Source organism: Colobus angolensis, unplaced genomic scaffold (genome assembly GCF_000951035.1).
Source record: "Colobus angolensis palliatus isolate OR3802 unplaced genomic scaffold, Cang.pa_1.0 Scaffold36, whole genome shotgun sequence".
NCBI classification, from domain to species: domain Eukaryota; kingdom Metazoa; phylum Chordata; class Mammalia; order Primates; family Cercopithecidae; genus Colobus; species Colobus angolensis.
The window spans coordinates 7,797,444-7,810,077 of NW_012116932.1; the positions used below are offsets into that span (position 1 = coordinate 7,797,444).

General features: G+C 41.6%; 1 protein-coding gene across 2 annotated transcripts in view; it reads left to right on the top strand.

Annotated features, from left to right (window-relative positions):
• The window catches only part of ETV5 (ets variant 5), a 63,150-nt gene that overhangs the window by 37,665 nt on the left and 12,851 nt on the right, over nucleotides 1-12,634 (top strand). For both annotated transcript variants that reach the window (XM_011953372.1, XM_011953371.1), the window contains exons 8-9: nucleotides 5,774-6,033; nucleotides 7,365-7,424. In XM_011953372.1, coding sequence (XP_011808762.1) covers nucleotides 5,774-6,033; nucleotides 7,365-7,424 — 320 coding nt within the window. The remainder of the gene's footprint in view (nucleotides 1-5,773; nucleotides 6,034-7,364; nucleotides 7,425-12,634) is intronic.

The following is a 12,634-nucleotide window of genomic DNA, read 5'->3' on the forward strand; positions in this document are numbered from 1 at the left end:
GGGGCAGTTGAAGATAATGTTTATTGAGAACTTACCAGTGTTGTAACAGGGCTGGGCCTTATAATATACATTATCTTACATCATCTTTACAAGGTATCCTGGCTGTCCTTAGTTTTTTGGAGAGGAAACTGAGGCTTCAGAGCAGTTAGATAACTCATACAAGGTCACACAGCTACTAAGTGGTAAAGGTTGGATTTCAGCCCAGGATATTCTGACTTCACAGCCAGAGCCTCTTACCCAGCTATGCTGCTTCTCGATTTTCCATCTTCTTCCCTGAGCCTTAACGGAGTACTAAGTGCATGATGTTGATTTCTTGGCAGATTTTATGTATCATTTCTCAGCCGGCCTTTAAACGGTCACTGCTTCACCTGGCACCCATAATCACCATATAGCCTTTGTGAGATCCTTTTCTCCTTTTTTTTTTTTTTTTCCTGTAAGCATTGTGTTTACTCTGTGTGCTGGCAGCAGAAACCAAAAAGGAAATGCAGAAAAAGCATCTAACGGTTTTCATAACGTAAACCAAATGTTGGGAGTGTGGGTGAGCTCGTGGGAGGAAAGGCGCTATATAAATCTGACAAATAAATAAATAACTGGTTCTTTAAATAAACTTGCACCGAAAAAACCTTAAACTGTGACCTATTGAATTTAAGATTTTTCAGAGTCAGAAGTCTCCCTTTGCTCACCAAATGTGAGTTCCCTACACGTGCGCTCTGTTGGGCTAATGGTGGGAGTGGAGGGAGGGGAGGAAGAAGAGGTTTGGTAGGAACCAGGCTGTGCCTTCACTGAAAGTGATTGCCTGCCTTGGTAAATTAGAGGCATCTTTGTCGTGGTTGTATTATGTATACAACACATTCTCACATACTTCAAAAGGACTGGAGAAGAGAGGGGGGTTCAAATGAAGGTCAGTGAATCAAGTTCACAGGATGTATTTTGAGGACAAGGACTGAATGACTTTACTAATCTCTGCACATAAAAGACATTATCAGCAGCAAGCTCTGAGAATCTTTCTTCCAAATACACTGGCTTTGTGACCTACCCCTGCGATCCCCCTTGGCCACTCCCGCTCTCTCAAAACAAACCAGTACAGAACAATCCCAATTATAGAATCTGTTCTGCAGATCACAGGCCTCTAAGCTTTGCGCATCCTTAAAGTTATGCCGCGGGGAGGGGATGAGGTTGCTGGCTAGTGCCCATGTGGAAGTACCTTTTCCTGAGGAGCCCATACCAGGCCAACTCTAGAGTTTCATTGTGGAAGGTGAGAAGATGAGCACTAAGCGGAAATGAGGCCATCGGCCTGCCAGCAGCAGAGGCTCTGGTTACAGAACTGAGCAGCACATGCCGACTCGGAGCTATCAAAGGAACTGATTTTTGGAGGTCACCTTCAAAGGTGCTGGAATAGTGGCAGAGGGGAAAGGGAGAGAAAATGGAAGGTGTTTTTACCATTCCTTTCAAGTAGTGCAAGATTTGGGCACTTTACAAAAATAAGGCCTTAAAAATATCTTCAGCCGGGCGCGGTGGCTCACACCTGTAATCCTAGCACTTTGGGAGGCCGAGGCGGGCGGAACACTTGAGGTCAGGAGTTCGAAAGCAGCCTGGCCAATGTGGTGAAACCCCATCTCTACTAAAAATACAAACAAAATTAGCCAGGCATGATGGCAGGCACCTGTAATCCCAGCTACTTGCGAGGCTGAGACAGGAGAATTGCTTGAACCTGAGAGGCAGAGGTTGCAGTGAGCCAAGATTATGCCACTGCACTCCAGGCTGAATGACAGAGTTAGACTCCATCTCAAAAAAAATAAATAAAAAGAGTATCTTCATCGGCCAGGCACTGCGACTTTCACCTGTAATCCCAGCAAACTTTTGAGAGGCTGAAACAGGCAGATCACTGAGTCCAGGAATTCAAGCAGCCTGGCCAATATGGTGAAACCCCGTTTCTACTAAAAATCCCAGCTACTTGGGAGGTTGCGGCAGGAGAATCACTTGATCCCAGGAGGCAGAGGTTGCAGTGAGCTTCGTCTTTCTTTTCTGAAAGAATTCCCTTTAGGTTTGCGACATGGTGCCGGTGCCTATGTTCTAAATGTCAAGTGTAAACCTGAGTTGGGAATTTACACTTCTTTAAAAACCATTGAAAGGTTTCTTTAAGTAACAGCAACCTGAAGAAGTTCTGCTGTAGGGCATTCAGTGACCCGTGAAAGGCTGTCAGCCCACTGAACCTTCAATAGTTGGTAAAACTTGTTTAAGACATTGGCCAGGTGGATTCTGAGGCTTTTGATGTCTGGGATAAAAGGATAAGTATATGTAAATTGCCCAGTAGTTCTCCTATTATGAAATGATCTTACCATTCTGCTTTAGGTAGAGTAGTAAAGACAGAGCATGTTGTGCTGTGCTATACCCTGATGTAAACAGTGTCCTATCTGCCTACAGATCTCTTCAGTTTAAGATTGTAAATCTTGATGTTCTAGAAATCTGCTGGCCACCTGTTCCCACAGATTGATTCAAATCAAATTCAAACTATTAAAGCTATTCAAGAATTCTATGAATTAATAGAATTCAAGCTAAAAGTAGAGAATAAGACCTTAATAGTATAGGATTGTATTATTTTCCCTTGAACCTTGGCTCCTACTTTCTACCTGAGGGTATATATTCACAAATGCTTTTCTTTATACACAGATTAGTGCTTCCTGTGTATTTCATGGACTGAGGGTCACACATACCTTCCACAGCCACCTTCCTAAACTCTATCCCAGTCTGTCAATTATGGCTGTGGCAGAAACCATACTTTACACACATGATTGTATCTCACCATTTCAGAAGCATTTGGAGGATAATACATCCCTATGTCACAGATAAGCAAACAAAGCCAAGAAACTTTGCCTTTGGTCACTTCCCTACTAAGAGATGGCAGGCTTTCCCTTCTACACTGCACACCCAACAGGGAAAGGGCAGCTGGCATGCATCTGGATCTGTCTGACAACTGAAGAGTGTTAAGGAAACTCAAATAATAGCAACAGGTTTTTATTGTTCTATCTTGTTATAAAAACAGTGCATATTTATTATCAAACTATAGATGAGCAAAAAAAGAAATTCACCTAAAATTATAACCACCCCACAGATAGGCAGTGTTAATATTTAAATGTCAATCTTTCTGTGGTTTTATATGACACCATACTACTACTTTTATTTTTGCTAAGCTTTGATACTCTATGTACTGTTTCACAACCTTCCTGAATATGTCAAAAATACCTTTCCAAGCCGTTATATATTTACATATTATGTAATTTCTAATGGTTCCTTTCAACTAAATGACTGTATCACAATATATATAGCTGATTTCCTTGTTAGACAGCTGCATTGGTGACCATCTTTGTAGTTACACATCATCTGTGATTGAAGTGCTGTTTAGGTACCTGGCACAGAATTATTAACTGCCTGTTCATCTTCCAAGCTAAAAGGAAAAAAATACTTCTCTTTTGACTTTGTTACTTTTTTAATTACTTTTTTAATTACTAATGAGTTAAACTTTTTGTTTATGACCATTCCTATTCTGTAAGGATATTCCTATGTCCTTTGCCCATTTTTTTCCTCTTGAGATACTCATCTTTTGTTAATTTCTAAAAGCTCTTTATGTCAACAATGAGATTGCTGTATCTGTGGAGATTTTTCCTCAGTTTTACTTTTGGTTTTGTTTCTGGCATTTGGTTTGATGTGTTTCTTTCCCCTTGGTTTGATGTGTTTCTTTGGTTTCGTTTCTGGTGTCTTTTTAAGTTACAGAAATTTATACAGTGAGATATATCCAGGTTTATCTTGATGATTTCTGTTGTTGGTATGATACTTAGGTTTTCCCTCACTCCTAAGTTTTGTAAGTTTTCATATATATTTACTTTCATATTATGGTTTCACTGTTGTTTTTGTTTGTTTGTTTTGTTTTGTTTTGTTTTTTTGAGACGGAGTCTTGCTCTGTCGCCCAGGCTGGAGTGCAGTGGCCGGATCTCAGCTCACTGCAAGTTCCGCCTGCCGGGTTTTTACGCCATTCTCCTGCCTCAGCCTCCCGAGTAGCTGGGACTACAGGCGCCCGCCACCTCGCCCGGCTAGTTTTTTTTGTTTTTTTTTAGTAGAGACGGGGTTTCACCGTGTTAGCCAGGATGGTCTCGATCTCCTGACCTCGTGATCCGCCCGTCTCGGCCTCCCAAAGTGCTGGGATTACAGGCTTGAGCCACCGCGCCCGGCCTTTTTTGAGACAGTCTTGCTCTGTCGCCCAGGCTAGAGTGCAGTGGCACAATCTCGGCCCACTGCAACCTTCGCCTCCCGGGTTCAAGTGTTTCTTATGCTGCAGTCTCCTGAGTAGCTGGGATTATAGGTGCACAACACCATGCCTGGCTAATTTTTGGGGGGTTTTTTTGTTGTTTATTTTGAGACAGAGTCTTGCTCTGTCACCAGGCTGGTGTGCAATGCCGTAATCTCAGCTCACAGCAAACTCCGCCTCCCAGGTTCAAGCGATTCTCCTGCCTCAGCCTCCCGAGTAGCTGGGACTACAGGCATGCACTACCGCGCCCAGCTAATTTTTGTATTTTTGGTAGAGACGGTTTTGACCGTGTTGGCCAGGACGGTCTTAATCTCTTGACCTCCTGATCTGCCCACCTTGGCCTCCCAAAGTGCTGGGATTACAGGCGTGAGCCACCACCATGCCTGGCCAATTTTTTTTGTACTTTGGTAGACATGGGGTTTTGTCATGTTGGCCAGGTTGGTCTTGAACTCCTGACCTCAAGCAATCTACCCACCTCGGCCTCCCAAAGTGCTGGGATTACTGGCATAAGCCATAACGCCTGGCCTAGTTTCACTTTTTATATTGGAACCCTTAATCCATGTGAAATTTATTTTGGTATCTGTATAAAATGGGGTATTTTTCCCCAACTGATTTGAAATGCTAACCTTAACAAGTAGTAAATTTTGGAATATACTTGACGGTTTTTGGCTTGCCACTAAATTCCTTTGATCTGCCTATCTCTCAATTCCTTGTATTACTGTTTTAATTAGTGTAGTTTTATGACATATGTCAATAGCTAGTGGGTCCTTTTGTCCTTTCAAAATGAAGTTTAGAATCATTTGGTCAAGTTAGTTGGGAAGGCATTTGCTTTTACAGATTAATTTTCAGTGAATCAATAGCTTCAAAGTCCTAAATATCTTCTCTTAGATCTTTTTTCTTTCTTCTCCTCAGAAAACAATTTTAAGATTTTATTCTTATATGGCCTATACGTTTCCTGATTATTCCTAGGAATGTTATGTTTTTTATTGCTACTATGAATGGGATTCTCTCTCTTTTTTTTTTTTAACTACATTTTCTAACTGATTAGTTTGTATTCAGTCTTTAAAAATTCCTTCTATCTGTAGGTGAGAGAATGGATGAACTAGTGAAACAAGTATTTATGTATATGTTAGTACTATTTGCAAATAATTGGTCTCATATATTCAGATACATAATCTGGCCCATCTATACAGATAGACTGTGCATACAGTATACATACATGAAAGATAAAGAGGCTACCACATCATTGCTTTGATTTTTTTTTTTTTTTTTTTTTTTTTGCCACTTCCTGACTCAAGAGCTTCGAAATACACAATGTAATTTTGGGAAGAAGGTAAAAATGTCCAGAAATAAGCATTATTATCTTGCAAATAATTTCATTAATTGGAACTTCTTCTAGTCCCCAGTGCTCGATCATAGTAGGTATTCATCAAGTCTTTGTTCACCACGAAAACCTCTTTCTTCTTACAGATTTCAGAGACAACTGTCTGAACCCTGCCACCCCTTCCCTCCTCAGCCAGGAGTTCCTGGAGATAATCGCCCCAGTTACCATCGGCAAATGTCAGAGCCTATTGTCCCTGCAGCTCCCCCGCCCCCTCAGGGATTCAAACAAGAATACCATGACCCACTCTATGAACATGGGGTCCCGGGCATGCCAGGGCCCCCAGCACACGGGTTCCAGTCACCAATGGGAATCAAGCAGGAGCCTCGGGATTACTGCGTCGATTCAGGTCAGCATCAAATTGTGCTATTCGTTGCTTCATTCTTGCTTTCTTCTGTCTCGTTATTCAGTGTCTTATACATGCAGGGCCTTGGGGACAGGAATTTTTATAAGAATTTTTTATAATTTTTATAAGAATTGCCCTCAAATAACTTAGGAGCTAGTAGAGCTGACGTGTTTATGCACAACAGAATACAAAACAAAACGGAAAAGGTATGTAAGTGGTAGGAAGTGCAGTAGGCATTCAGAAGTGGTATGAAGTACATCTCTGAGTCCAAGCTTGAAGAGTGTTGGGATTCAGTTTTGGATGGAATTTGCTCTTGACCTTCTCTGAGATAATACGTAGATTGATCTATTCAGGTACCAGTTGGTTATGGGAAATGCTGGGGAGGTAGGCAGAAGGGAGAGACCTGTTCCTTTATGACAGAAAAATTAACCAAATGTGAAGTAGTGATTGTGTGTAAACATTTCCATCAGCCGAAAGCTTTGATGTATTTTTCTCAGGAGTAGCATGAACAGCAACATTTTTTCCTTTAAGACTGACATTTTGATCTGTCCTGATGGGTTTTGCACCCCACTCCACTCCCTTAAAGCAAGACACTCAACAGATGTTACCATATCTGTAATTCTTTGATCCAAGTTGTGTTACCAGAGTGATGGCTCATCCCACGTGGACACAACTCAACTTACTGTCTTTCCTCTCGATGGACACTGATAACATGATGCCTGAAGAAGAGATCATTTGAGTGTGGTTTGGTTTCAATGTGACAGTCCCAGCATGGCAAAAATGGACCAAACTGCAATCCTCTACCCCCCTTCCAGTGCTAGTCCTGGCTTCCTAACCTCAGGTCTGCTAATCCCTTTGGCCTAAAAATACTCCCACCTCTTGGAGCAGAATTGGATGTGACCACCGGGAGTAAAGGGGAGCAAATTGGGAAAGATCTAAAGCAGTCATCTTCCCTTTCCCACTCTAACACCCAGGAGTCAGCATGGGACAAGAGGCCAGGCTTGGCCTTTTGAAAGCTAATATTTTTTCCACTGTCATTGGCTCTTTCACCAGATTTGGTGTTAACTAATTGCTAAAATGAGTGAACAATGAGAGTGAAACATCTTTTTTTTTTCCTCCCATGACCCTTGATTAGGAGAGCCTGCCTTTCAGATAGTGGGTTGTGGTGTTTGCCATCTTGCTTACTGGCATGGCACCTCTTTCCCAGGACAAAGCCAAAAAGACATGACCCCAGAGTGTTTAGGGGCTTTACCACAGAGCTGCAGTTGACAGATGTGCTGCTTCTGCTGCAGAAACTATTGACAGGATTGTGTCCACCTTTGCTTTCCTTTCAGAAGTGCCTAACTGTCAGTCATCCTACATGAGAGGGGGTTATTTCTCCAGCAGCCATGAAGGTAAGGAGCCTGCTTTCTTTCCTCTCCTATCCTTTCTTCCTTTCTTTCTCCTACCTTCCTTCCTTCCTCTTTCTTTCTTTCCTTGAATAATACTCAAGCTTAAAATTGCTCAATTTCCAGGCTAAGATTTGAGATCATAGATTAAACCTTGCTTAGCTCATGAATATAAGAGCTAATTGGTGGCAATCTTCAATTATTTTGCAGGCAGGGCTTAAGGCATGCCCCTGAGCCCTGTGAGGGCTGCCATTTTCATTAGCAATGACCCCAACTTTTTAAGAGGATAAGGACAATTTGGAGAAAAAACAAACCCACCATATTTCCACATTTCCAGAAATGGAGGTTATCTTTATATTACAATATCAGCTTAAACTGGAATTTAGGAGTTATGTCAGTGAGAGTGGTTTTTATACGTTTTATAGTTATGTCAGTGAGGGTTCAAGGATGTCTTAGAGTTTTAAAAATGTGTCTCTAGGTTTTTTACTTAGTTTGAGTGCTCGGGGTGGGTAACTCTTCGTTGTAATTATTATTATATGATAAATGGTTGCCACTTTTAACATGGGAGGGAAATGGAAGGTATTCTTCACCAACCTTGACACATATCCTAACATTACTTTTATGTGAAGATGATCATTTTATATCAAGGGTGTATGTTGTCTGCTCAAGTTCTTGTGCCTAATCCCTTTGGGACCAACTCCATTCAGTAAGTCTCTGAGATAATCTCACTCTAATGAGGAGCAGGAGCAGTGGGCAGGGTTGAGCCTGTGACTTCGCCTTTATTAGTGCTGACCTACTAATTAGGGTGAAAGTAATTGGGAACAAATAAGATGCATAAGTGTTCCATAGCATATGGCTTCAAGGAAGCAGTCAGAATGGAGCTAGAATGTCAGTTTCTTGGAGGAGCTTGCTTTTGAGCTAGTTTCTGTGTTTTGTTTTGTTTTTTGTTTTTTGTGTTTATTATGAGATGTAGTCTCGCTCTGTCACCCAGACTGGAGTGCAGTGGCGTGATCTCTGCTCACTGCAAGTTCTACCTCCTGGGTTCTCGCCATTCTCCTGCCTTGGCCTCTCGAGTAGCTGGGACTACAGGCGCCCGCCACCACGCCCAGCTAAATTTTTTGTGTTTTTACTAGAGACGGGGTTTCACTGTGTTAGCTAGGATGGGTCTCCATCTCCTGACCTCGTGATCCACCCACCTCGGCCTCCCAAAGTGTTTCATCGTGTTAGCCAGGATGGTCTCGATCTCCTGACCTCGTGATCCACCCACCTCGGCCTCCCAAAGTGCTGGGATTACAGGAGTGAGCCGCTGCGCCCGGCCTAGTTTTCTTTAAAATACAAACTTTTGTAGCTTATTCTTAGCACAAACAACAAATACTAATTACACAAAATTCAGAAAATACAAATAGGCAAAAAGATGAAAATTAAATCTCACTGCCCAGAGATAACCATTAACTTGCTACATAGTCTTTAAATCTTTGCTGTGCATATGTAAATATAGAATTATACAGATCATACAGGACTCCTTGTTTTATAGTCTTTTTTTTTAACAATAGTCATTAACTCAAATTGAATACTTACTATGTTTCAGACACTGTTCTGTGTTCTTTACATGCATAAATTCAGTTGTTGAATTCTCATAGCAGCCCTATAGGATAGGTATTTCTGGTTTTGCTTGGTTTTTTTTTTTTTTTTTGAGACGGAGTCTCACTCTGTTGCCAGGCTGGAGTGCAGTGGCGCGATCTCAGCTCATTGCAACCTCCACCTCCCGGGTTCAAGTGATTCTCATGCCTCAGCCTCCCAAGTAGCTGGAATTACAGGCACACGCCACCACACCCAGCTAACTTTTTGTATTTTTAGTAGAGACGGGGTTTCACCATGTTGGCCAGGATGGTCTCAATCTCTTGACCTCATGATCCGCCCTCCTCGACCTCTCAAGGGATAGATATTTCTATATGCCCCATAGGGTAGTGAAACTGAGACTCAGAGAGGATAAAAGATGTGCCTAAGGGCATGTGGCTGTAAGAGTAGAGCCAGAACTCTTAAGCCAAGCCCTGTGGCTCCAGAGCCCATACTCTTCATCTCCTTCCATACTCCACAGCCAATGTCATCTCTATAGCACCCATCATTCCCCTGTGATCTCCTCGTTAGTGGCTGCACAGTACTTATTGCATGAGTATGCATTTAGCTAATCACCTGTTGCTGAAAAGTGGGTACTTCCAGATTATTCTCAAATTCTGTGAACATTCATCTAGCTGTTTTCTTGTTCTCTTGATTCTTGAAGCTAAGTTTCTGAAATTTCTGGGTAAAAATTTCTGGGTAAATTTCTGGGTAAAAGGGGGTATGACATTTTTTAAGGCATCTGCTGCTGGTTTTTGTGAGGGTCGGTTTTGTTGTTGTTTTTAGTGCATTGTCACAGATTTTTAAATTTTAGGATTTCTCTAAAGAAGTCATTAGATGTGAATCAAAAGGAAGAAGGGAGCCTTTTGTTGGGGGAGGATAATTGGGCTTTTAATCTCCTGCATAAATGAATGACAGTAGCAAATCAATGGGCTCGTTTGACGGAAAGGAGCCCTGGTAGGGACTGAGATCATGCTTGCCGGGCATGAAAGGCCTGGAGAGGTGGGCTCAGAGCTTAAAGTTACCCTTCTGGGCAAAGGCTAACTTGGGATGGTGGATTGAGGAGTTCCCTTCTAAACATTGAAACAGGGAAGTTTTTTTATAACACCTTCCCCAGATGTATGTCTTCTTTTTCTCAAATACATTTCTCCCTAAAGATTTAAAGCAGTATGATTCCCAAAACCTGTGGCAACAGCGTCACCTGGCACTTTTTAGAAATGTACATTCTCAGAACCCATCCCAGGCCTACTGAATCAGAACCCCCAGGGGTGGGGCCCGGCAGTCTGTTGTTTTAACAAGTCCTGCAGGAGATGCTGATGCAGCTTCAAGTTTGAGAACTACTGAGTAGTAACGGTTCTCAAGTTTGGTCAAACATTGGAATTACCTGAGGAGCTTCTAAAAATGTTGACTTCCAGGCTTCATCCAGAGCAATTAAATAAGAAATTCTGGGGTGGGACCCAGGCTTTAGTAGTTTTTAAAGCTCCCCTGGTGATTCCAGTGTGCATCCAAGGTTGGGAACCACTGGTCTGTCATTTTAAATGCATGTCAAAGGAGCTGATACTCATGAAGCACTGGGTGGCTTTTATAAGTGATTGGTTCATAAGAGTCGTTTTTATGGGTAGCTGCTTCGCACTCACTTGGTTAGATGGGAGACCGAGTGTTGTTTCCCTGGGTACCCTGTGATGTTCTAAGTGAGTGTCTAGCCCTGGAAAGGAAGAGCTGTCTCCCGGACACTGGCTGTGATGGGCACAGCTGCTTGGGGCTCTCTGAGGTTCCTGAATGTTTCTACAAAAGCAGTTGATGTCTGCAGCAGGCAAACTAGGAGGGAGTCGGGAAAGAGAGGGAGGAAAACATTTTGCATAATTACAACATTTAGGAAAGAGCATGCTCTTAAGGGAAATATTTTTAGCAAGGCATTGGGTTGCTTACTACACACAGACTATCTGGTGCATTTGTGTGTGTTTTCCCTCCACCCTTTCCCATTCCTTTCCCTGACTTCACACACATCAAAGAAGTTAGTTTCAAAGAATCCAGCATTTTTAATTGTTCTAAATTACCCTGACATGCTTTTCCTATCCTTATACAGGCTTGACCACAGATGCCTGTGGAACAGTTAATGAAACAAGTGTTTCTGATTGGCATCTCTGATTGCTAAGATAGCCATCCTGCCTTAAGTGTTCACCTGGAGTCCTTGCATAATAACGTTTTGAGTCTTTCGTTTCTAGTTTGCTCCTCAAACAGGTCTTCCTTCCTGCCACCTTTATTTGAGTGATGAGATGATTGTGGCCACAACTGATACAACTGCTGGCTCAAATTCAGCTGACTTAAATTTTACTTAAACCAATAGTATCTTCCAGATGGTGTAGAGGACCACATGTGGCGATGACTAGAAGCCACAAAATACGCCAAAGTGATACTTCTTACAGGCAGACCTTTATCTGATTAGTTTTGAAAACCAAACCAAGAATTTCATCTAGATGTAGGTGGTTGTATTTTTTTTCTACATACTGTGATTACCTTAGAGGAGAAGAACTCTAAAAGTAACATGGCAAGTTTGACAGATACGTAAACTTTGAAGTAGTTCACTTGTAATGACTTTATAATAAGACCATTAAAACATCACCAGAATATCAAAATACTTATGGAAGATCAGGAAATACATAGCTTTCTGGCAGACAAGGCAAAATATTTGAAGCATAGTGGATTATGAAAGTCTTTTTGGTAATACAGAGTATACCAGTTTGTCATAAAAGTCAGTTGAGTGCCAAATTGGAAAACAAATTTATCAGGAGTCATTAAATCCCTGACTTGAAAGTTAGCATTATATTCTTAAATATTTTTTAATGAAGACTATAAAACCTCTCATTTATTCAAATATTTATTTAGTACTTTTGTGTAAGGTGCCATGAGGATACTAAGATACCAAGATATGATCCTTGTCCTCAAGGAATTTAGAATCTTTCATGGAGGATATAAGATCAAGCTCTCACATTATTCAGTTAATTTCTTAATAGCCCTCAACACAATGTACAACGACTGTTTATTTTTTTAACTATCATTTATTACACACTTACGTACCAGGAGCTACTCTTGGCACTCTGGTATGAAGATAGAGAAATAGATCAGTTGAATGATACTAACTCAATTAAACTCTCATAACAACACCATAAGGTAGGAATTATCTGCTGCAATGAGGACACTGGAGCACAGAGATTAATTTATTCAAGATTGCACAGCTGACTGGGGTCCATCAGTGCTGCACCACCTCTTGTTTCTTTTTCTCCTTTATTATCTGTCTCCCCCAGTTGAGATACAGGCTCCATGAGAACAAGGACCAAGTCTATATTCGCCTGGGTACTGACTCCCTTCTAGCACAATGCCTGGCATAAATACTTAGTGGATTAAATAATACATAAATGTCAATAAAATAGACTTCCTTTGATATCCTTAAGCAACAGAGAACTAATGCTTAGGGCTGAGAAAAAAATGAATAATACAAACCTCAAAACAGTCTCAGTTGTGCAGAGTTTCTTCAGTCCCAGGCCTCTTAAAAATGGTGCTGGTCCCGCCAAGAAGCTACTTGATCTGGGTTGACTAAA